Below are 26,294 nucleotides of genomic sequence, written 5' to 3'. Positions count from 1 at the left end.
TGAAGAGGGACAGTTATTTGCAGACAGATAGCACAGAGTGAGCTCTTCCAGAAATCTGAACAATTTGTTTATGATTACATGCAGGGTCAAGTATAATCTCCCACTGCTCGGATAAATGCCAGCAGCTTAGGTGAAAGTGAATACTACCATGCAAAGGTGTAATAAATTATAAACCACCTGGGTTGTGGGTGAATGACAGCTGGCAAACTCAATCTTAACACCTCTAACATAGCTCCCTGTCCACCCCATGAGCTTCTGAAGAAAAAGAGTATTTACGGTGTCCTGGAACACCAGAGTTATTGTTTCTTTTATCTCTCGTAGTACTGCAGGTCATTCACAAGGTGGGCTTAAATGATAAATACTGACAGATTCTAAGGAGAAATTATTCTGGCATTAGCAGTAATTTCATTTTTTCTGAGGCTGACAGACATGATGAAAAGGAACATTTCTCCACACCCACTGCTACTCCACCTCTGACCTTGGAGGCAGCCGACACGAGCAGCTCTGCTCTTGCTCCCCGGCACACGGTGTCTGTGACAGGCACAAACCAAAACCCCTTCAAAAAACCTTTGTCACAGCAAAACCACAAAGCAGAAAATTGTCTGGATTAGACAAATCTGGGTGATGTTTCTGTAAGCAGTGCCCAATGCAAACTGCAGTGGCACAGGGACACAGCTCAGCCTGGCATTCCAGCGTGTCTAAGACCACATCAGGATACATACACAACAGCTAACATGGTGAATACCTCAACCTCTAGATTACTGATGCTATTCCATGAACACCCTATTATTATTTTTTTGTCTGGCATTTTTTGATTATTGGGTTAGGAATTCAAGATATGAAGTGTGCATGACAGCAGCAGAACTGTCATGACACACGCATAGTGCATGACAGTTCTGCTGCTGTCATGCACACTGGGGACCTGTGATGAATGCTAAAAGATCTAAACCATGGAAGGCTGTTCACCAAAGTAAACTTGCTGAAAGGCTACCAGTTGCAGCAGAAGATAAAGCTAGTCCAGTATAATGAATTGACCTGGGACCCATGGGAGACTAAGAGAAGCTGCAGCCACTATCTTTGCTATTCTTGCTACCTGAGAGAAAGCCCTCAATATAGGAGGACAGAGAGCAATTACTACAAATAAGTAATGGAGAGATGTCAGGCTGCTTGTGGGGGCCAATATTCAAATTAAAAACTAATCCAAATGCTCATTTCCAGATGAAGTTGACCTTCCTGTGTTGAAAAGACACAGAAAATGGAGGAAAAAGGTCAGAGGGATACACACAAAACCATTTATTGCCCTCCCCAAATCTCCCTAACAACCATACAGAAGTGGCTTCTACATGAATCTTGACACAGACATCAGTTTGCTCAGGTACTCACTCTTACCCCTGATGAAGGAGAAGAAAACGTAGGACCTGGCTGGCCAAAGGATCTTGCTGAGGCAGTGATAAAAGATGAGCCGACATTTGGTGGATAATCTAAATAATGGATTACATACATTTCATTAAAATCTTGACTCATTAATTGCATTAGTGTGCTCAGTAGGCAATGCCTCATTTACATAATAATTAATTTCATAGTCTCTACATCAAATTATGCACTGTTCAGCTGTACTGTGAAAATGATTTGTCTGAAAGAAAAAGAAATTCATTCTCAGAAAGGCACAGTATTGGGCATTTAGCCCTTTTGTGCACAAACTCTAAAATGTTCTTCTTGAAAACTTGTATTATATTTCATTTAAGATGTCTCCTTTTCTCAGAGACTGACTTCCCTTTCAAGTTAAAAAAAAAAAAAAAAAGTGTTTTTAACCATTGCATATACAACCACTCACCTTCAATATTAGATGTATTGAAAACTGCTGCATTATTTGGTGATAAATGCAATGTTCCATCTGAAGAGCTTAACATACACCGGACACCAGTGCTGGAAAAGAAAGAAAAGAAATTTAGGAGCATGCATAATGTCCAATAAATATTAAAGCCTAGTTATTAGACAGTAAATTCTCAGTGCAAAGTCACTGAAGTAAGGGATGCTCTGTTAGAAATTCAGCTGGTAGAGTGTCTCTAAAATAGTACTTACTTATCGGGAAAAGCCATACATTTTTGGATGTGAAGACTTCCCTTAATGTGCTGATCCCAGTCCTACATTGAAACAAAGAGATGATGAGCACAGGAAAAATCCTGAGACAAATTTACAAGAGACTGCTGCTCCATTCATATTAACTTACTCTAAAAAAAACATTGAGATGACGAAGATGAAACTATGTGATGCTGGAGCCAAGCACACCTTCACCCAATGCATTTACTCATTCATTATTGGGATGTTAAATTATCAGTTACTTTACAAAAGGAGAGCTCCTCTGTATTAGTTTTTAAATCCAATACATTTCTATTAATCCAGTTACTTCACTGTAGCTGAAGAGATCATCCTGCAAGGCCCTGAGCACCCTCAATTCCTGCAATGTCCATAATGAAATGCTCACCACACAGGGCATCCAGGACAGCATTTACTCATTTCAGTACACGGGCAAAATTTGTCAAAGAATGTTTAGTGATCTATAATCCAAATGAGGCAGTGTGTTAAACTCCAACAAAAACATCAACTGAAACTCACCATTGTGACATTTTCCCTGCCCTTTAAAATGTTTAATGGAAAAAAAAAAAAAAAGAAAGAGAAATGATCAGCATGCCCCCGCAGGGACTACTTTCAGGCCAGTCCTGTAGCAGAGCAGCAGCAAACACAGCAAACCCTTGTGCAAGCAGCTGCTCAAGAAGTAAATATATTCAAATATATATCAAAACCCTGGGCTGTGTATCAGGTACTATTTCATTTGCTGGCCATTTTCCTTCCTACACCCATTACACACATGCTGCTTTTTTGCAAGGTTTTTGTCAAATTACCATCAGTGTGAAAACAGATGCCTTTGTGGTTGAGACAGCAGTCCTGCAATGGACATGGAAAAAGGCCATGAGGACTTGTTGAGCAGGGCTCACCAGACCAGAACAATGCCGGCCAGTGCCCCTGTATGGATGTGGGGCTCAAAGGCTTCTCCAGACCTGACCTATATAATGTGACCTAGCACACAGGCTCTCTGGGCAACCAGGAAGCTTCTTCTTGAGGGAGAGGTTGGATTTAGAGTTCCCTTGACAGTATGAGGAGAGAAGTGGGAGTGTGGTCTGCACTACGTATGCTGAGCAGCTTCTTGCTTCCAGGTCAAAGTTGCTGGGGAACCCGCATCCTCAGTTTTCCTTAGAGCTACTGGAAGGAGGAAGAGATCCCAACAGAGGAATTATTAAAATAATTTTATCAAAATCTGCTGTTTTGTTTGAGCAAGCTGCCTCTACAAGGCTTCCGTGGGAAGCCTTTGGAATCGGAAATGCAAAGAGAAAGGGAAAGGCAGATGAAATCACAGAGCTGAGGCTACAGTAACAGCTTGAGAAGTGGGGGATCAGCTTCAGTCTCCTCCCACTCCTGCTTTAGGCCCATGAGGTGAGCCATGACCCCAGCTGGACCTCATGTTTCTCATGCCAGTGCCATAACCTTACCACCTTTAACAGCGAGATGTGAAACAAAACCTGACCTTGAAACCCCAGCACTTGCCATGAAACAGATGTTCAACACCCTAAGGGAAACCATTGCCCTTTGCTTCCTGCTCTCTCAGGGCACCTCTGCAGCAAGGGCAGCTGTTGGTAAGGGGCAGCAGGAGCTGGTGGCCAGAACAATCAGCAGACAGCCCATCTGAGGGTCTGAACTATGTCCCGGGGACACCTTACAACCACTCACCTTCAGATCGAAGACCTTCTTGTCACACAGGGCGCAGACATGGGGGAAGTGGAGGGGGGCCACGCCACGGAGGTCACCCAACTGGTGTGGTGGCAGGGAACGTGCAGGCAGGTTGGGCAGGCAGCTGCTCCTCTCCTCCTTCTGCCTCATGCGAGGGCTGCCGAAGCTCTGCTTGCTGTGGTTGAGGCGGCCGAAGGAGGGGGGGGCAGCTGTGAACTTTGTGTCAGGTGTTGGCTCTTCAGGGTTGTAGAGATCGTTTCTTATTTCATACTGCTGCTGACTTGCTGACGGCCACAGGCTGTCGCCGGGCACAAGGTCAGGCTTGTTTTGGCTGGGGAAATTGGGTATGTTTTCCCACTGGTTGCCTGTACCGCTGCCATGCAAGACAGGGCTGGGATCTCCTTTCGGGTGGGAGCTGGCGTGAGGGTCACCGGGGAAGGCCCGCACCGCCCCATAGGCCTCCTTGGGAAAGGCGGCCGCCACCTCGTGCTGCAGCTGGCTGGATGCCCCGAAGTGACCCTCGTAGCGTGGCCCTGCTGCCGAGGAGGCTGCGTGGGGACCACTGGCGAGGAAGCCATGCTGGCTGGGTTGGTCCCCCTCTGAGGTGTATGCCTGAGGGGCAGCAGTGGCAGTGTTTTGCTTGCCATACTCATAAAAGCCCCCCGTGGCGGCAGAGGTGGAGGCACCCGCCTTGTTGAGACCCACTACCACGGGTTGCTGTCCGGAGGTGGGAGCCATGACACCTCCAAAGGGACCCATCACGATGGTGTTGGGGGCCTGGCCTTGGACGGGCCCCAGGCCACTCCCCTGTGCAGCCAAGGCTGGGGGCTGTGTGGGAAAGGCGATGCTGCTGGAGGGGAACCTCGCGACAGCGATGCTGGGTCCCTGGGGTGACCCTGCAGCGTGGCCCTGCGGGGTGTTCATCATGGTGGGGTGCCTCAGCTGGTTGAAGAGCGGCTGGGACATGGCGACTTTGGAGAGCACCTGGTTGAGGATGGTGGCGGTGGCTGGGTTGCTGGTGACGGCGGTCTGGGCCAACTTCAGCCTGTGAAGCGTGAGCTGGGCCTGGAGCTGTGCCAGCTGCAGGCTCGCCGGCGAGGGGAGCAGGGGGCTCGGGGCACCCACGGAGAATGGACTCTTCTCCAGGAGCTTGGCAGCACTGCAAAGGAGCAGGGTCTGGGTTAGGTGAATACAGCTGGCACCTCCCTGCGCTCGCCTCCTGCTAAAGGCTGGCATGGGATTAACAGTGACTTCTGGAGATACGGATTATCTAAACCCAAGGAAAACAAGGTGGACATTGACACTGCAGTCATCTTCTCTTCAACATCTGCTGCCACATCAAAAAGTTTCTAGGGAGACAACTATGCCAAAGATCTTATTTTAAAACCTCTCACCAACCCTCTCATTCAGTCCTTCAACTCACTTCAAATACCCATAGGACTCCTATTTCTAATGCAGACCAGAACACTTAGGCAACATAGACCCATGCCATCCCCAAATCTACTTTTTTTCCTCTTCTCTGCACTTCATGCAACCTCCTTGCCCCCTTCTGAGACACTGATGCTCCTGGCAGATTTTGTGACATTTCCTTCTCAACAGAGCACAGGAATGAAGGACATCAAACAAGACTGCAAAGCCAGCCCCATAGGTACTCCACAGCTAGCATATCAGGATGCACAAAGCAAGATGAAATGCACTATGTGTATTTATTTTAATTGTTTACAGTTCTCATTTAATTAATCTGCTGCATGACATCCTGTTCTGTAATAAAGTATATAGTGTCCCTGTTGTGCAGATGCAAATACAGATGAGGGAATGACTTGCCAGAAGCTGGAGCAACTATGAACAGACCATGCTGAACAGTTTTTGCCAGTTCAGCTAGGATGAAGGCAAAATTTCTGCAGTGCCAGCTGGTAAAAATCAAGGGTTTTTATACCTTCTAGAAATCAGAGATGCATTTAGTGTTTTCCTTCGAGTTTCATACATAGAATGAACAGATTACTACTAAATTGCCTGCTTGAATTCCAGAGGTGGGAAAATAGGAGGTGATATTTTTTAGGCATAAGGTGGTTCCTGGCTGTAGGAAACACCTTTTGGGATATTTCACCTGTTCACAGCACCACCACCTCCCTTCCTCCCCCTATGCCATCAATCCCTGCAAACATAAAACAGGAAAAAAAAAAAACAAAAAGGGTAAAGTCTATCACAGTTAAAAGCAAGATAAATGTTGTAATAGAAAATATTAGGCAGCACTAGCTTTCAGGCAGCTGTACCCACCCTGACTTTCCTGCTTCCTCTGCACCCTTCCTGGACGTCTTCTGCACCATCTGTGGCAGAGCCAGCCTGGTCCATGTGCATGTACACAGTCCTGTGGCCACATTCCCTCTGTATGTTATGCTGCCTATGCTTGGATACCATCAGCCATTTTCATGCCCTACCAGGAAAATGTAAACCATCACTTTTTCCACCACCAGGAGCCTCTGCTCACAGACAGCAGATACTCGGTGCATTACACATGGCTGTTCATTCTGAAAGTGAGAGCGGAGGCCACTGGAATAACAGGGCTCCATAGCTCAATTAATTTATATTGTAAACATGTACCGAATTTCAGTTTAGGCCTTTCAAAGCAGCAGGAGCTACCCATCAGCTGCCATGCAACCCTCACTGTTAATAATTGGCCAATTTGCTAAACTGCATGGATGAAGCGTAGTTAATGATAAATGTCTTGTCAGCATGCTACATTGGAAAACCACAAATTAGGAAAACATCTGCTTAAATCCAAAGTATGACTAAGAGAAAATGAATGGGTTTCATATTTAACTTCCACTGGCAACTGCAAGGCACATCTGTCTCCCAAAATCCAAATCGCCGTCTGGATAAGCGCGTCCCTGTGTAAGGAGGAGCCTCCCCTCCAGCACAGGCTGACACCAGCACAGCTCCAGAGCCAAGCCTTTTGTCTTCTTGGCTGCTTCCCATCTCACAGACAGCGCGGTTTGCTGTCAGTTTGATTACGGGTGAGAGACAGGGCGCAAGTACAGTCAAAACAACACGGAGGCTCGGAGAAACCTCGGCCTGTCAGATGCTGAGGACCCAACAAAAGCCCCCGTGGGGTACGAGGGGCTCAGCGAGCGGAGGATCCTGCACGGGTGTGTCCGCTGGTGTCACCGCCCGGGGATGTGGAGCGTCCTGGCTCAGGATGTCCTGTGTGGGATGTGGCACAGTCCTAACGATCGTTTCATTCTACAGCTGGCTCTAACTTTTGTGCCCCAAGTTAGCTGTGAAACTCTTTTTTAGAAGTTTTACGGAGCATGCAAATAAGAACTGCCTGGTGGTCTTAAAATAAAAAGGAAAGCCAGAAGCCGGCATATTATTTTCAGGCTCAGGAGCCACAGATGACTCATGCTCCCAGCAATCTAATTCCATCATGTTGCAAGCCTACACAGAAAAGTGTACACACTGACAGCTGCAGCCACTACCCAATTCTGGCAACTACCTGCTGGATGGGTGCACAGGCTCTTTTCCTCCAGTGAAACCATCCCACTTGACACTGCCACACTGAAGCTCCCTCAGCCTCTTCATTTTAACCAAAGTCTCTAAGAAATCCCCCAGAAGGTAAATAAAGCCCTGCCAGAGCACACCATCCTGGGCATGCCCGTGGCACTCGCTGCCCCCCAAGCTCTGCAGCTGGGCCTGGGCAAGGCAGGAGTGGGCTGCCTCTGGCTGCCTCAGGACAAGAGTTTTTGGACCCTGCTGCTGAGCAGAGCAGCTCTGCTCCCCATGCCTCCCAGCTTCCTCCCTGGACTGCACACCAGCCCCAGGGAGAACTGCGGAGGTGCTGGGAGCCGCCCTACCTGCAGGTAAACTAACGCTGTCAGAAGCTGCTGCAGCTTCCCAGCCACTCACAGAGGAATACAATTAGTGAGGAGGGTCACTCCCATGAATAATTAGGTCAGGGAATGGCCTCAAAACAGTCTCCAAATCCAGCTGGCTGTTAGCTTTCCAGATTTCAGGGTGTTTCAGATTGCACGATTTATCCCCCTTACAGCAGAAACTGAATATTTTATCATCTAATTAAGGGCAAAGAAGGAAAAAACTGATGGGAGTTTGGGAGAAGAGCTATGTACAAAGGATCTTTTAGAGCGACACCCAAAAATTTGAGGGTTTCTGTTCTGTTACAAAATACAGGACATAAGACCAGGCAGGACAGCTTTAAGATTTCTTTCCCTCTTCCTTTTCTACAATCATAATACTGTTGTACTTGGTAACATAATTCTGCTACAGACTTACTGGACAACTGGAAACTGCAAACACGAAGTGAAGACAGAGCTCAGCTGAGGCATTTTGTGGGGGCTGCTCACCACTCCTACACACACCCCTCCCATCCCAGCTCCTCCTCAGGTTACCAAAGCTCAGCCCCCGGCCTGCTCGAGGGGGGTCTCAGCCACAAGATGATTCAAAGCAGCTGAATGAAGCTCTCATTCTCCATTGAGCACCCTGGGAACTGGCCTATGTCAGCCAAAGTCAGTTCTATTCCACGCAAAACATTCCCAATTATAAGGTCAGTGATGTAAAAAAGGAAGTTGTCCTCTTAATTTATTTATTTAACTTCAGTAGTACAGCTGGCCTGCACCAGTAGCCTCTTTACACAACTAGGAAAGCCAGAAATGGTCTGTCTTAACCCAAATAAGTGCAGGACTTCTGCTGTACAGTTTCCACAAAAAAAAAAAAAAAAAAAACATAAACCGGAAAATTTTTCACCCAGCTCTGAAAGATAAGAGTTGAAGATATGCATCAACCACAGCAATACTCACAATGAGATTGCAAACACTGGCAAGGCTATATTGCTATAAATCAATTCAGCCCATCTGCTACCCCTGTAACCCTTATTATGCTTTTAACAAGCAGCACACATTGTTGGAGGTAAAGTATCTAGATAGCTGGATTGTTTGACTAATCCTGTCTACAAGAGTGATGAAAAGGCTAAACACAGAAATGTCTGCTGGACTAAACTAACAACGTGGTATAATTTTCAAATGACAAAATTAAGGGTTTTAAACTGCTGCCCAGTTCCTTTCAAAATTAAGAAATAAATATAAAAAAAAAAAAAAAAAAAAAAGAAAAAAGAAAAAGAAAAAACACCCCAAGCAAACAAACAAACAAAAAACCTAACAGCAAACTGATAAAGTTATGATCTTAGCTGCAACTATTTATTTAGGAAGCTCTTATGCTCATAAGTATTTTAAATGCTGCATAGGGTATGAAATTGAATACTTTTTTTAAAAAGGCTGATTTATATCAGTCCAGACTTTGATTTCTTGCAGTTTCCATGAATCTTGCACATCTTTAAAGATTTTTGCATTCCCTCCCCTATGACACGTTTGCCTTTATATACAATTACATGTACCTATCAAAATCTTTGAAAGATAAATTTGTAATATTTTTTGTTCAAAAATCTGCACATTTTTCCAAGATGTCTGTATTCAGGTGTTGATTTCAGAATGAAAATGGCCAAGGTTATTAAGACACCTGAGTATCCTAGATGTATGACTACTCAGCATTAGCACAGGGCTACATGTCAGACTGTATTTGCAGTACCATGCTGTTTTTTCATCCATTCAAGCTGTTTCTGAATCAATTTTTCTAACAGTTAGCAAACTTTAATTTTTTAAACCAAGACTCTTGAACACATCAAAGAGAACAATTTCTTAAGTATCCAAACACAAAATCAGTTATATTATGTTATGCAGAAATGTGAGTGGCACTTCCCTGTAATATATAATTTATTCCAAACACATGAGGCTGCCTTCTCCAAACACATCCAAAACAATTGGCTCTGGACTAAGAGAACAAATAAAAAAGACTTAAAAATAAACAAATCAATTGCTATATAGATGAAGTTGATAACGTATTTGGGGTACATTTAATTTTCGAATGAAAATGCACATTTTTGTTATACACATTTGTATGTGAGGACAGAATTCAGACTCTTGAATTAAGGGAACTGCAAAACCATATTTCAGACACTGGTAGAAATAAAGATGAACTTCAGCAATCTCAACAACATATATTAATTATGTGAATAATTAATTACTATAATGATATGCTATACCGTTTTGTTGATTGCATTAAGAATACAGGGTTTACGTTTTTGTTTTTTTTTTAATAAACCCAGCATGTGTGTGAAGACTGGAGCACTGGTTAAAATACAGACATAGGAACATTTTCCCATGCTCTAGATTTCATCTGGCCAATGCTAAATGACCTGTTTTCTTTCTCTTCAGCTCCACAAGAAATATTTTATTCTGGTTTTAGTGAAATTACTTTCTTGGTCAGAAAAGCTTGGAAAGTCTGCTGAAAGGAGAAAAACCCTGCACCTTTATAATTTAAGCTATGAAATTATCTGTTACCCAACTTTTTAATTTTTTTTTGCCGAGTTCTTGTTAGAAATGATCAAAAACCAGATCATGTTTCACAGTAAGTTCGGGTAATGATGGGGTGCAGTAACAGCCTTAAGCTACTCTAATACATTTCTAAGCTGCAAGTAAAACCTTTCTTATCCCAAATAACGATTTCTAAAGCTCTCCATTATACTACAAGGGCAGTAAAATAAAACGTCAGCCAATGTATACATGGGCTTTGCCAAGTGAATTTTGCATATGTTTGGAATGGTAAACTATTATCTGGACAATAATCCAACCTAACAGTTAGCTGGAAGATGAAATGTGAAATATAAAATGATACCATGAAGCTGCTAGCTACAAAGCTGATAGGAGTTAAGTGCCAGCCTCCCACAGAGCCTCTTTTTGCTCATTTGAAACTTTTAGACAAAACATTCTCTGCCTTTGTTTACATGCAGAGAAGTCAGGCACTTTCCCCCAAGAAAGGAATAAGGTAAAGGGGCAAACATAGTGGCTTTCTCTTGGATAAGGGTTGTGATCACAAATAAAATTAGAACTGATCTTAGGAGGATGGTTAGACCAGCTCCTCAGGTGGGATCAAGCTGAAAAAATAACACTCTTTACGTATATATTTAATTTTCACTTAGGAACAGAGCGATTTCAAGACCTCCAGAGACAATTAATTGCTCAACTCCTCTTAGTCTTATAAAACTCCTCTTAAATTCTATGATGCTTCTCTTGCTGACTGCATAAACCAATTTTGTGTGCACATCAAGAAGGGCTTCTCTTACCTTCCCTGCAGCTGCTATCAAATATTCTCTGTGACCATCCATACTCCTTTCTCTACATATTTTGAGTGTTGCATTAGTCTGTAATGTCCAGGATGACTGCTTTTCTCTATAACAGCACAGCCCTGTGGTCCTGTTACACCCAAGTCTATTCCTGAAGAGATATTGCCCAGAGACCTTGGTTGAGGGAGATCTCTGGAACTCAGTCAGCCAGACTTCCAGCACAGCAAAGGCTATCTCTAGCCTTTCTCCTTGGGAATGTCCAGAGAATTTCTCATCTCACCATTTCATATTGCCCTCATCAATATTGCATGAGGTTATGACAGATCTGGTTTGTCAGGATTGTTCTGGATTCCTGTGCTGCCCCTGGAGTACTTGTAAATCCTTTCCTCTTCACACTGGTTTCAGATTTAGTAAGTGTTTCACCCAAACAAATCATCAATGAAAGTGTCAAACAGACTAAAGACAATTTAAATGTTACTTGGTTTGGATGATGTGCTACAGTGTGTCAAGGATGCCTGAGGATTAGTGTGCACACAGGAAAACTGGTCTACATTTTAAATTTCAATAGGCAGCCATACAAATTGCTCTAGCTGTACTGCAACTATCTACCTACAACTGCTTCCCAAGGAAACATAATATAATATTTCCTGAAGTTAAAGAAACCGATTTAAAAACCGTGGGGTTTTTAAATGTATGCTAAAACCTGTCAGAAATAGCTATAGCACCAGATCAGTGCCCTCATAACATATTGCTAAGATCTAAATTAACAAAGAAATCATGTCACAGTTCTGCAGAGCTTTTTGGGTGTGCTGTGACGGTCTGGCAGTGCCACATTGCCCACGCCTGCCTCCCCAGCACCCTTCGTGCAACGGCTCTTACCATTTAGGCTTCAAATACCCTTTATGGTGCAAAGTCACCCAGACAGATTAACCAACCAGCATCCCAGCAGGGCTCCTGTAAGAAAGGGTGTTGGGGGTTCCCCAATAACCTTGTCAACCCAGCAGCCGCTGACCCCATGCAGATGACAGCACTGGGGTGCTGCGCCCTGAGCTCCCAACTGCTCCCAAGCCCTGGGGGCTTCCCTGGAAGCCAAGTCTGGCCAGTTTCTTATAACTTTAGGAATATGCAGCCTTTGAAGAAAAAGAACAAGTCAGAAACGCTTCAAAGGCTTTCTTACGCAAGCACATAACAAATGCCCCACTGAAAAATAATCCTCGGCATATAGTACTTACTAGAAAAAATATTACATCAATATCTCACAGTACCTTCTGCTAATATGCTTTCTGCACAATAATGTTAACCACCACAAAAATAGTAAGTCTATCAAAATACAAAAACAATACACTCAATAACAAAAATATTGAGTGTATCAATAGCTTGCACTGCTTGGAAGCACAGCCATTTTAATTTGTGTTAAAAGTAGGAAACAGTATGTGATAGGCAGATAATTCCTCCTTTGAATTAACCATGTCTATTTCATAGCAATACAAGACCATACAAAAGCCCTTTTACAAAGGTAATATCTACAGTTTGTAGAAAAGAAAATAACAAGTAGCTGCGGAAAAGGTAAAATACTAAGAAGGATTTTTATTTCTAAGTAGCTTAATTTGTGCTCAAATGACCGCCATTTGTGGAAAAAACCAAACCAAACCAAAAATATTAACCTCACCTTCTTAATCCTTTTATTTTTAAATATTAATTATAATATTTTATTAATTATTATTATTAATTATTTATTTATTAATTATAATATATTAATATTAAAAATTTATTTTTAAATATTAATCCCTATGACATATTTGAAACACTTAATGAAAAAGCATATTAGTAAACTGAGTCTCCAGAAGAACACCAGTCAGCATTCATAATGGTAATGGCACAGGCTACCGAAATCACAGGCAAACCTGAGCTCTTTAGTTTGTACCCTACGTCAGCCAAAAGCAACAGCTTAGGACTAAAAGTCACCCAGGAACATCACAATCATTTTGCAGTAATGTACTGTTACCACCTCTGCTAAAAGCTGTCCAACTGCTGTGTGTTACCGACCACCATAGAGCAAGAGTGCACGATGAGAAATGCTGGAATAGCTCCTATCTGAAGTGGCCAGTAGGATTAAATTTCTCCTTACAACTAATATTTAAAAGTAGAAAATTAATTATTAAAAAAAAAAAACAATGAAGCTTTATATATTTTTGAATCATATTTCTGAATAGAAAACCAGAAAAATCTGTGGTTTTACGAAGATACATGCATTACATAACTATATATTTATTTCAGTTTTCCTTTTATATTTATTTAAAAGCATATAAACACTGTAAATGCCTCTTGTTTACCTATGTGAATACATTACTGGTATACATAAATTATATATGAATCTTATAAAAACCCAGATCTAACTCAACTTTTACTGAAGTGTGCTGCAAAACCTTCCCTGATTTCAGTGTAGCAGAGCAATGCTCCTGTAACCCTTTTCAGTTATATTTAATGTAAACAGAAAACATCAAAGAAGAGTGCTTTCTTTCCATGATCGCTTTGAAATCAGCCTTTAATACTAGGCCATAATATTCATACTGTTACATGGAAGTAATACCTGGTATATTTTGGCCTAGAAGCTTTCATTATCTATTTTGCAATGATTGTTGCTCACTTTTTCATTAATGCATCCCAATTTCTATGCTAAAGAAATTTTAATGTGGATCTTGAAAGATGTATAGGAGGTTTTATTTATTCTTCTTATGCTAAAGGGCAGCAGTTTGTATGAATCAGACCTGAGCATGTTCCTTCTGGCAGAAAACAGCCTGTGCCAGAAGTGCTGGAACTCTTTGGCTTTGAGAATTTTAATTTATTGCCTGGAATAATAAACTGCCATTCAATCAACCTTGTAAAACAAAACATTAAGCAGGCCAGTGCTTAGATCTTGAACAGGGACCAAAAGAGTTTTCCACAAAGGAAACAAAATTGGGAGAGGCATTTCATATTAAATAACTTCAATTATTTGATTCTCCCTTTTTGTCTGCCTTCAGAATTAATTAGGAATAAGTGGCAGTTAATACGCTCCATGCTCTGCATGCTAAAATTGGTTAGTATACTAAGACAGAAAACAGGAATCAGTTTTTGATGAAAAAGATCAAGTTTCAGAGCACTGCCTGTGGCAGCTGTAGGGACGGAAAATGTGTGAAGATATTAACCCATCCATGACACTCAGCTGGGCATTTGCCCAGTTCTACTGACAACATTGTCAACGCAGATGACCGGCCACTACTTTTTGGTTAAGCAGTGCTTGATTGCCTCTTAATTTCTGTGTGCTGCTTTCACCCATTTTTACTAGAATGCGCACACTCTGCTCAGTAGCTGTAGTCAATACGTTGAAGTAGCTTATATGACTTAGGAAAAATAGGTTTTAATTCATTCTGCTGGCCCGCAGAGCAGGTGCTACACCTTGTGTTACTCGTGTATCTTAATCACAAAGCACTCTGGGCTTCAATTTTCTGTGTGAAAAGATGTCTATGAAAGTTGTGACCATTATTGTTGGGTTTGTTTGGAGTCTTTTAAATATATATATAATTATTTCCTTTAAAGCTGTTATTCCCTGAGCTTTAATTCCAAAAATTAAAACTGTTTTGAAGTTTAAAGGATCAGTTATTAAAAAAATCCAAATAAACAAACAAAAAAGAAAAATTCAGAAAAAAATAATGCTTTTCTCATTCTTCTTTTTTTTTATTTATTTTGAATTCCAAGGAACTCTATTCATAGCCTGACAGCCATTCTGAATTCAAATATCTTTGAAATATCTTGGTATTTTGACTTCTTTCGCTTTCCGCAAATAATTATTCACCCAGTGGTTGTGCCTACTCACACAGACTATGAGGCTTATTACAGGGTGGCTAACCATGGCAAATCAATAGGATACAATTTGGTGTGGAATGTCTTTTCAAGTATAAAAGCCCTGGTCTTAGGAAAAGCTAAGCACTGTAAGAAGCTACCGCACCAAGGAGATTGTATCATTAATCTGAAATTCCAGTTAGCCCTTACTGGCAGAGCTTTGCTATGGAAAGAGCTGTACTTCAAAATTAAATTTTAAAGATCTCCAAGATAACTCTGCTTGGCAGATTAATGTCCCTCCTTGCTAGAGACAGGGAAGACAGGTGGGGTGGGGGGACAGTGGTGGCACGACGCGACCCTACCTTCTTGCGACATGGAGTGCTGCCGGGAGCAGCGAGCTGGTGCGGAGGACGTGCGGCTGGGAGCCGATGTCAGCGTTGGGCACATGTCTCTGGGTAACATCCCGCTGACATTCTACCTGATCTACATGCCCCGACTATTTACAAACTTTCTTCCAGAAAGTCACAACTTTAGGAGCGAAAAAGAAAAGAAAAAAAACAACCCACCCCAGCCCTGCCCAAATGGAGGACTGGAAGGCAGATCACGTGGCTGCCGGGAGCCGGTCTTGTTGCATTACACGCAGCAAGTGTGGATGGCAAACAATATCGGTTGATGTTTATGCCATATGTTTTCGGTCTCTTCACGTATCAGCACCAAAATCCTGTTTCTGCTCAGTGTAACGCCGTGGGATCCTTCCGGGGACAGGGTCACAGTCTAATTAGGTGAACTGTGGAAAAAATGCAGCACACTAACGAAGACCAAGAGGGACTGACTTTAACAAGAGGGAGTCCTTCCTCTGGAAGGAAACAAGCATTAATTACCAAGCTAAATTTTTATTAATTTCTTTAAATGCAGACACACATACATCGTGTTTTAACCTCTGAGCAACTTGTCTGTGATCAGAATTGCTGCTTTCCAAGGGCAGTTGAGGTTTTGAGGAAAGACACTTCGGTTTTTTTGGTTAATGTTACTGCTAAAAACAGCTATCTGCCTTGTCAGAAATGGTCAACAGAAAGGAAATTCAGCACTAATCCACTGCTCCAAGCAAGTGCATTTGGGGGCTGACCTAGCCCCCAAATGTCCCACAAGCTCTGCTGGGACTCTCAAGCAAGGGCAAGAGGCAATGTGAAACCTGCATATCTTTAATGTGCTATTTGGCAAGCTTTCTCAGCAGGTCTCCCCTGGTTGATGATCCATCCCCATTAGCTTTTCAAGACCAAGTTTCACACCTTTCTAGACCAAAATATCTTATACTTTACAATCTGGGTATCAAAATTATTGATCATAAGGTCACATTATTAAAAAAACAACACAGACACAAAAAATGTCATTTTCCTTTCCCTGTGTCTAACACACCACAGTGTCTGTGTCAGCTAAGTGACAAATGAGCTGTTCTCCCATCTCCAGAGAACAAAACAAGACAAATGTTCCTATTTTTGCCTAGCTACTACATTAGTTACTTTAGCCGATCCGACAACTCTCCTGGAGGAACGGCCACAGCAAGAGCTTGCTCAACTTTCTTTTTGTAGTTAACAGCATTAGACTGGAAATATTGTGAAGCAGCATTCTGGTTTTGACATGATCCTTCTGTGGAAGATACTGTTTCCAAAATTAAAACCATAATTTTGTAATATGTCACACAAAGTGGAGCGTGGAAGGTCTCCATCCAGGTTTTCCAGTTTTCTTTCTTGTTTTTAATTCCTTCCTGTGCAACACCAAAGCATCTCTCCAAAGAAGAAAACAACTATTCCAGTTTCTGGCTTTTCTCCAAATGAAAAGGCCCTATCTTTAAGAGATCGCAAAGACTGTGACCGAAAGGGGAAAGATGCCCAACAGGTTCAAGGGTGCTCCTTCACACATGCAGCTCTCATCAGGAACCAATGGAAAATTCTGGGGACAGAGAAGGAATAAACAAAACCTACAGGGCTTTCCTACAGCCTGCCACATCTCCCCCCCAAGCACAGATGCCTTGACACTCTGCATCTGCCTTACATTAAACAGGATAAAGAAACACAAACCACCTTTCCCTTGAATCCCAACTCTCCGTTTCATGTCTCCCTCAGCAGAGTCACGTGAATCACACATGGTGAGCTCAGCCTGGGAACCATGTCGGGACCTTTACGGCCAGGAGCAGAGCTAATCCTCACCCCTGCCCGCATATGGGCTGTGACTGAGCACTGCTGGTCCCTCCCTGCCTGCAGCTGCTGGCTCCATTGGCGGCACGGGCAGGGGTGGCCAACTGGACCCTGTCAGCAGATGGACTTGCATTTTTTCCACCGAGTCGGAGCAGGCCAATGACGAAGGAAAGTGAGGTGAGTATAACAGGGGCGATTTGATTTCAGAAAACGTTACCTAGCATGCAGGCTGAGCACTCCCTGAGCTCTCCGGAGAGCAAAAAGATTCACTCTCTCAGCTCTGTGGCTTTCCCTAACCTGCATTTTCATCTGTCAGCAGAGACTCGTGTTTCACTTCACACCCAGGGAAGGAGTCTTCCCCAAAACACCAGTGTCCTAGGCAGTCTAGCAAATCTCACTGCTGTGGTATGTCCTTGCTTCATCTATCTGCTGAGCTGGGGAAAAAAAAAAATAAAAAAAGAAACTGGTATCAAATCCTTTCCCCATCCGCTGCCCAGGAAAGACTTTCCATACGGAATCAATCCAGTAACATTCACTCTAACATGCCTTTTTTGCTACCTTAATTAAAAATGAACAAAAATAAAGGTTACTTCTGAAAATTAATCCACTTCAGAGAGAGAGATGCTAAAGCCTCTCAACTGGTAGTTTCAGGTGGGAGCCTCTTCGTTGTTTTCAGGTAAGAAGGTGTTAAGTCTCAACACCCACCTTTTAGGCACCTGCACAGTCTCCCAGCCACCTGATACCCTCTGCTTAAGGTAATTTGATGCTTCCAGGGGCTGGTGAGACTACAAAGTCTTTGAGTATTAGTGGGGATAAGAAAGAAAAAAATAATTCAGACCACTTGTATCACAAAAAAACCCTAAAACCCATGAAGTAATGCAGCTGAGAACAAATTTTAACTGAGCAGTTGGCATTCGTCAAATCATTGAGTCAAAGGCAATAACACGTCTGATGGGGAGCTCTAAGTCCCATGGTGCAGCTTTTCGGGACATTTTGCTCTCTAACACTCTAGCTGGGGATTGTTTAGGCATGCCTTTCTAATTAGTAGTCTATCTTTTCATATAAATTGCCCAGCATAATCTCCAGATTCTGGTATCTCTTAACTCATTTTAAAATCTCTTGTTATTAGCAAGCACAAAAAATTTCAGATTCTGCCCCTCTCTCTAAAGCTCCTGGATCATAGCATTACATAAATGCGTCATTTGGAAAACATCCTGAAAAGTCAGATGCATCATTGCAAACCAAACTGGGATGTGACAGATCAATTTGAATATTTAAACAGATGAATTTTTAAAAATAATTAAAAAAAAAATTGGTGAGATATGGGAACATCCCCAGTTAGAGAAGATTACTGAATAAACAACACATCCTGATGTCTGGATGAAACATGAACTTGAAAATCTCCTGGCACAAACCACCGTCTACAGAGTGGGGGCTGGAAGAAGCTTATCTCCATATTACACAAAAATGAGTTTTATAGTAATGCTTGCTATAACACCCTAAGAAAAGAGACACTGGCAGAAAGACAAACTTGTGGTTGGATATGCTGCAAGAATTGCCATATTTCTATAGCAATCAAGTAAGTTCTTTTAAAGGAGTTTGCTACATCCATCTCAATTTTTACAATGACACAGGCATTAAAATAGAGCAGTGTTTTCCTCCCTCAAAAAAAAAAAAGGGGTAAAGAAGCTGTCTTCAGAGTTCATGCAGAAAACTTCATGTATTTTTTTTTCTGCTTTTAGTCACAGCCAGTCACTCTTCCTAAGCTCTCTCCTTACTCTGTATAGTAATAGTCACACAAATAATAATAATTTAAAAACCCAGCTACAATTATTTTTACAGCCTGATTTGGCCAGAACACCTTCCTTAGCGTGATGGGAATCAGACAACTTCATCAACAGCTTCCTTATGACATACAAGAAAACAACATCTGCATCACAGGTCTATACCTCACATAATAAATTAAAGATCAGAAATATTCCACAGAACTATGAATCTAAAATTTCTGAGTGCTTGGACAGGGACATTTTTGGAGGATGACTAGCAAGCCCATTCAAAGTTCATAAATACTTTTTAACATGACACTAAGAAACAATGACAAAACTTAGCATAGTCTCCTAGATTTATGGGTGCAACTGCTGTTAAATATTAAAACAGGCCCATATCAGCATTTTTTTTTCAGTTGCTCTGGTCTGGGGAGATTGGCAGCATCAAATCTAACTGCTGATATAAGCTATCCAGACTGGTGCTGTGCTGCTGCCAGGGTCACTCCTCATCTCCCTGGCATCAGACCTGTGGGATGAGTTGTAGACTCTGGTCTTGGGAGGGCCAAAGTACCTTCTTGAGTATCACATGATGAGGCAACTGTGTTTCACCTAAGGTCAGACTGAATTGTTTAATGGTCCTTTCCACTCAAGACAACCTCTACTGAGCTGAGATGACAAGCAAGCATGAACCTCAGAATGCCCAGAAGGAAGCATTCAGGATTCGCTCATCTGTCTACCATCCATGTTACTTCTGTAACTGGTTCAGCTACCAAGCTGGTCAAAACACAAGTAATTTAGCTCTGTACAAAGTATGCTTTAGCAGAGAATGTAGATTTTAAATGGGAACAGTAAATCCCCAGATTCCATGTGTGCAACATTGGCTGAGGACCTTTCACTACAGAGAATTTCTGCTTTCCACACTCCTGGCTGCTGGGTTCCATTTACAGGCAGAGGATGGTTACCTGCTTTAATGATGCTTTTCCTAGTTTTCTGTCTTTCCTATTGGGTTCTGTATTGTAGGCCACACTGAATGCAGTGGCTCATCACAGAGAAAAACAATCTGGCAGAAGGGGCTGCAGCTGAAGACAGTCTAAGCTTTAAGCATCATTCTAAAGAGATCTTGAGCAGTTTCCATCGGTTCTTTGTTTTTTGAATTGGGTGAATTGGTTTTTGAATTTGAATTAATCCAATTACTTAAATAGGTTACCTAAAATCCTCTGACACAGCATATAAATCTTGAAATCTCTCTCCCTTATCAGATTTCGTAAGCTTTCAGTTGAGTCTTCTGGCTGTGATGTAGCCTGTCACCTCTGTGTCAGTAATATTTTCAGATGCTTTCACCCTCTTATTTGTCTACTGAAGGCCAAGCCTACTCTCATCATTGGAATTTGAAAGAGAATAATACACACAATAAGCTCTGCTGCCCATCCCAGCATTGGCATAAGTTAAAGAGGGCTACCTAGATGTCATAGACTAAAACTCAGTAACAACACTTATAGTTGGGTTTTGTCCCATTTGGCCTGGAAAAGGACACGGTCAGCTGTTCTTTCACCAGTATAGGATGGTGTTTACTGCAAGATTTCTTGTCCTGCTCAGCTATTTTCACCTAAAACAATGCACAAATTTTGTATAAATTAAAAGCATTGCAGAGCTGCCATTAATTTCCAGCACAGGAAGGATTCACTAATTTTCTCCTCTATGGAACAAGGATGGCTCAATACATGCAGCTACCACAGCCCAGCTCTCCACTAGCTTTGTCAGGAGTGGGCAGCAGTATGCAGAAAAGCCCTTTCCCTGTCTTGTATGTCAGTCTCTGGGAGGTGTGATGGAGACAGCCAGTCCCAAGTGCCATCTGCCACGCTACATGTGAGCATCACACTCTGCTGTCCCTGTGCATGCCTGGACAGATTAGCCAATGTCAACAAGACAGTGACACCCTTCCCTATATGGGCACACATGGGGTGCCCAACTCCATATGCAACATGAGGGAGGGACTGAGGGACTGGATGGACAAAGCACACGGCCTCGGGAAGCAATGCCAATCAACTTCTGACTCTTGAAACAGAATCAGAGTCCCTGAGAACAGAGCCAGCGCCTTCCCCTGGGACAGAGTCAGACACACTGACCAGATTTCGTTCTGAATTAACCAATGGCAAGGTGCAAGCCAGTCCCATGCTTCAGTGCTGCCAGGCTTTCTGGTTCCTCATCTGATTCTCTCCAGGGTTTGCACAGCTTGCGTGGTGAGTACAGTGGCACTTGAGCATCCAAAGTGCTGCTAAGAAGGAAAGGCTCTAGGATCTGCCCAGTTTGGAGCATCTTGAGGTTCTCTGTGTGGTGCATTTATCACCAGCACCATGAAAGCAGGAGGCAGTAGGGAACAAAGGGAGATTGTATTGGGCCCTTCCCCTGCCCATCACATGCTATGTTGGCTCTGGAGAAGGCTGCTGAGCTGATGCAGAAGCAAGGGTGTGGCTTGGCCTCCTTACATCCAAGGAGGGAAGGAGGACAAGAAACACAAGGTCTATAAACAGATCATGCAGTGGAGAGGATGAAAGTGTTTAAAATTCAGCTAAAGGCAGTCTCAAAGCTGCCCCAAGGTGGTAACTCTAGGGGCTGAGCAGAAAATTAAAATGTCAACAAGAACACAAGCAGCGTGGTTGGTTAGAATCTGTGTTCTTCCATCTAAAACATACACTTTAAGAAAGATATTGAAGTATTTTCACATAAAGCAGCTGAATGCAAATGTGAAACACTGCATGAAAATCACAGGAATAAGCCTCAGTTTTAAATAACAATACTAACATACAGGATAAGCCATTTTAATAACAACCCCATGCTGCTTCTCCCCAGGAAAACTTGCCAATATGGGCTGGGAAATCTGAGGAGCAGCTCATGTGCTGCCATTCCCTCAGACGTGACTAAGCTTAAACAAGTGGCATTTTCTGGTGCATTTGAAAAGCAAGATGCGAACAACATGATTGTGGGTGTTTTGTTTTTTGTTGGGTTTTTTTTGGTATGACACAAAATGTTCCTATTTGGAAGGGGTTTGTGAAGTGAAGGATATTATGAAATTACAATTTTCCTGCAGCTTTCATAGTCTTGCCAGCCTGAAGTTGGAAAGGAGTGCTGAGACTTTACAACATGAATGCAAAAGAACAGTAGTTCTGTGAAAATGCCTATAATTAAGCTGACACCAAAAATAACTACAAACACAACTTTATCTGGAAATAGAGCCTAAAGTAGGCACTCTTAGTCAGTTTGCAAGTTTTGCATCATTACGAATACAACGGTATTTAAAGCCTACTGCTTTCAAATGTGGAAATAAATAGTGGGCAATTACAAATACTATTTTCCAGTTGGGAACCTGAGTGCATAAGTGAGCTTTGTATTAACTGAAAAGTGAACAAATGCAAAATTAAAATAAATGTGTGATGTGAAGCCCAGATGCTGCTATCCTGATGTGTGCACAGCTCAGGAACATGAAGCTCAAGCAGCACTTAAACCCCTGTGCAAACACTCTCTAAAGGAGCACAGTGCACTACCCAGGGCTACATGGAAGTTTCTCTTACTATTAGCATGTCCTCAATTTTGTCCTACAAGCAGAAGGACTTTAAAAAAATTTTTTTTTTTTTTTGTTTAGATTACAAATTAAGTCTTCTGCTTTTGAAGAAATTAAGAGTAATAAGGTCACCATCCTGGTTAAAAACAGAAGGCCAATCCTGAGCTGCTCAGTAGAATTCCTTTGATAACAGCAAAGAAACAAGACCAGCTGACTTTTATTGCTAAGTCATTCAAAAACACTCACCTGTCTCGGCAGCAACTGCAGAGGTGGTAACTACTTTTCTGTATCTGATATAATCGGAAAGTTTCTCATTTTCTTATTGATGGGTGGGCTTATTGGTGTTGCGCTTTTGGCATTTCACTATATTTAGACCATAAAATCTCGTTCTAGCTGAACATACATACACAAAAGAACTGTACATTCAAAAGCCTCACCTGCAACTACAAATCTAGAGTAATACATTACATCTTTTCATTAATTATAACAATTTTTTTTTTAAGAATTTCAAAATATATATAGTGTGGAGTTAAACAGCCACTTCAAATACATACTGATCCACTTTTTCCATCTAAAGAAACCTGGCATTTCTCATCTTTCTTACCGAGGCTTTTGCATTCAGGTCGGGAAGCAATGGAGATGCTCGCTGGCTGATACTGCCACCCAATGGCTTCTTAGTCATTAACAGGCTAAAAAAAAAAAAGCCGATGTAATGTGGCCTGCTTCAGCTTCAGCTTCATAGCTTCAGCTATGGGAGCAGGAAGTGCCTGACTAGGACGCTTCCACTATAAAGATCTTACGAAAAATAACTACATGAAATACACGTAAAAAATAACTCAGTTGAGGAAGATGGAAATGTATCAAGTTCTCAGAATTTCAGCTGAATATTCTCACTATCATCTCTAGCAATAAACATTGGGGAGTGGCTCAGCCTGTATGGACACCAGCCTGTGCCTCCAGAACTCAGCCAGTTCTCAGGATGTTGTTCCCTCACTTCAGGGATAAGCAGCTGCTTTCTTCTTCCCCTTGCACCCCAGTCCCTGGGTCAGTAAACAGGAGCTGCCTGTGAGCAATTTTTCCTCCCAGACATTTAAGAACCAGCTCAGATTTTTAGAGGGAGAAGCTCAACGTAAGGTTTACACAGCAAGAAAATTCTTATTCCCAGGTGCTGTGACAAGTACTGGGTATGGGGTGGGGGGAAGCTGTGTGGATACTGTTCCCCCAGAACTCTGGAGGCACCTGTAAACCTGTCTACACTTTAGTAATAAACACTGACATAAAGCAAATACTGACTGGTCATCAAGAGTTTTTAATCCCAGAGAGGAAAAATGATCCAACAAATTATTTTGTGTTCTCTGAATACGTAGAGAAAGCAAGAGGGCCTTCAAGAAGAGAAGAAAAAGCAATTAAAAGGCCAGGATTGAGGAGAAATAGAGAACCCTGGCTCCATTGCTGCAGTTAAGCCCACAGGAGATTTTTTTGCTCACAGATGGGGAGGACTGCAGTGGAGAAAACTCTATAAGGCCTCCAGCAAGGAAGGAGCTGGGGTTTTTGATCACCAACCTGGCACACACCTAGAGTCTGCCTTTGAGTAGTAGTGGAGTTTTCCTCTCCAGTCCTAAAAATGTCTCCTTTTCTTGGGTTGTAACAGCCTGACAGTGTTTGTTGGCACAATCTCCCTTGGCTGTAGGGCTGTACCACACCAGGACAAATCTCAGGGAAACATCTGCCTTGAGCTTGAGCTGCCCCCATCTCACAGCCAAACACCAAAACCCATCAGCAACATGGGGCAAAACCCAGAGAAGCCTCCAACAAGAAAAACAAGTGATGATGTTTTTCTCTGAAAGGCCACAAAGGGCTTTCTGCAGCAGAAATATGATTCTGCTTTATTATACATGCTACAAAGTTCCAATGATGTTACTCTACTGCAATAATTTAAATCTTAAAGTACTGTCTAGCAACCGATTCTTTTTGCCATTTTGTTGTCAAACACAACCAATCCTGATTTATTGTCTCACTTTATGTATGGTTATGACAATAAACATTTCCTAGTGCATTTGCTGTGGCAGAAGCAGTAGTAAAGTAATTCCCTTCAGCATAGCAGCAAATTATTTCCCACATGCAAACTGTAAGCACTAAAACCAATTGGTTTTGGAAAAAAATATTATAAGTATTTTATTCTGGACTCACAGCACTGTGATAACAGGGAGACTGCTACTGCTCTTAATGCTGTGAGTGCTGGGGATCCTTCTCCCCAGAGCCGGGGAGTGAAGGTGGAACAACCACTAGATGGGGATGTCTGTCAGCAGAATGTAACCAGCCCAAAAGAAGCCTTGTTCATCCTCTGCGATAAAGCTTGTTCAGACTATTAAGAAAAAAGAGCAGAAAGAGGAGGGGAAAAAAGGGGGAAAGGGGGAAAAAGAGGGAACAGGGGGGACAGGGGGGAAAGGAGGGACAGGGGGGAAAGGAAGGGAAGGGAAGGGAAGGGAAGGGAAGGGAAGGGAAGGGAAGGGAAGGGAAGGGAAGGGAAGGGAAGGGAAGGGAAGGAAGGGAAGGGAAGGGAAGGGAAGGGAAGGGAAGGGAAGGGAAGGGAAGGGAAGGGAAGGGAAGGGAAGGGAAGGGAAGGGAAGGGAAGGGAAGGGAAGGGAAGGGAAGGGAAGGGAAGGGAAGGGAAGGGAAGGGAAGGGAAGGGAAGGGAAGGGCCTCCCTGACTCCTTGGCAGGGTCTCACACTTCTGACCATCACTCCTCTCTGCAAAGGTATCTTTTGTGGCTTCACATATTCTTGAAACTCTAATGGCCTTCTTGTCCTCTTTTCCTGCTAACCTTATGGGTCCTCTCCCCTCCAGCACCTGGTGGCTAAACTTTGCTGCTTCTTTATCCATGTCTTTTTCCTTCCAGGTTACAGCTAGAATTTCACAATGCATCTCCTGTTTCAGTTCATGGTATACCCACCCCTTCACAACATTAGTATGGACTACACATCTTCAACCCATGACAGATCTCCTGTGCACATGTTCTCCCTCTTCAAATGGTTCTGTAGGTCCCAGGGCTTGTAGGCTATGTTTTACTCCTCACCTTTGAACTCTTCACAGCACCTGCAATTCTCTTTTCTGCTCCACTTCATCAGCTTTGGGGCCCTCTTGCTCCCTTGTCCTCTTCCTCCTTATGAGTGCAATGCCCTCTGCACTGAAACCTATGGCCCTTCTACTTCCATCTTCAAATTCCCTCTTCTGGTATTTCCTTTCTCCCCAGTGGCCAAATAATCATAGAGAAGTAGCAGTAGGGAACTACTCAGAGATACTAAAAATATTTCATATCTCATTTCAAAATTCCAGTTTATGTCAAGAGAAGGATGCACACCAACATCAGACACTTTCCATAGTTCCTCCTTGTAATTGGAGGATAATCTGCTTACACCTCATCAATGCAGATAATTAATTGTATGCAAGGATGAGATGTATCTGAACATAATTACTTTCTTTGAAAGAGCACGTGAGAATTTCTCAATAGCTTTTTGTATGCTTAGCTAAGGACAAACACACAGAAAACACCTGGGGAACCCTGTTAGAAATACAGATTTTTGAGTACTTGAAATAAACTGGATCTTCCTTTTTTTTTTTTTTTTTTTTTTTTTTTCTTTTCCAGATGAAAACTATTTGCTCACCTCAAATCTAAGTGATATTTGTATGGTCTAAAAAAGACCAAAAATCTTTTAAACTTTTAACTGATTGTTTTATTTTGTCCCAAGGTAAATGATCACAAACAAACCACTGTTGTTTATTGCTTGAAAAATAGCTGGGTTTCTCCTGTTAAAACACCATTGTGTAAGAGCTAAAAATGGTAAAAAATTAAGAAAAACTTTGCCTCTACTTAGTATGCAAATTCTTGAATTTACATAAAACCATGTTTCAGAGTGACATATTTGTAAGGTTTTTCAAATGTTGAGAAAACAACAAAAAAAGAAATAGTTAATGT

The 26,294-nt window shown here is 42.4% G+C and overlaps 1 protein-coding gene across 3 annotated transcripts in view; it reads right to left on the bottom strand.

The window, feature by feature from the left end:
• The window catches only part of RBM20 (RNA binding motif protein 20), a 103,260-nt gene that overhangs the window by 22,254 nt on the left and 54,712 nt on the right, over positions 1 to 26,294 (bottom strand). For 2 of the 3 annotated variants that reach the window (XM_030453045.1, XM_030453046.1), the window contains exons 2-5: positions 3,787 to 4,945; positions 2,083 to 2,144; positions 1,835 to 1,926; positions 1,384 to 1,481 (exon numbers count right to left, since the gene is read on the bottom strand). In XM_030453045.1, the coding sequence (XP_030308905.1) occupies positions 1,384 to 1,481; positions 1,835 to 1,926; positions 2,083 to 2,144; positions 3,787 to 4,945 (1,411 nt within the window). The remainder of the gene's footprint in view (positions 1 to 1,383; positions 1,482 to 1,834; positions 1,927 to 2,082; positions 2,145 to 3,786; positions 4,946 to 26,294) is intronic. The other variant, XM_030453048.1, reaches the window with a different exon arrangement.

The sequence above is a fragment of the Calypte anna genome, chromosome 6 (assembly GCF_003957555.1).
Source record: "Calypte anna isolate BGI_N300 chromosome 6, bCalAnn1_v1.p, whole genome shotgun sequence".
Classification (NCBI taxonomy): domain Eukaryota; kingdom Metazoa; phylum Chordata; class Aves; order Apodiformes; family Trochilidae; genus Calypte; species Calypte anna.
This window is presented reverse-complemented; position numbering and strand designations above follow the sequence as displayed.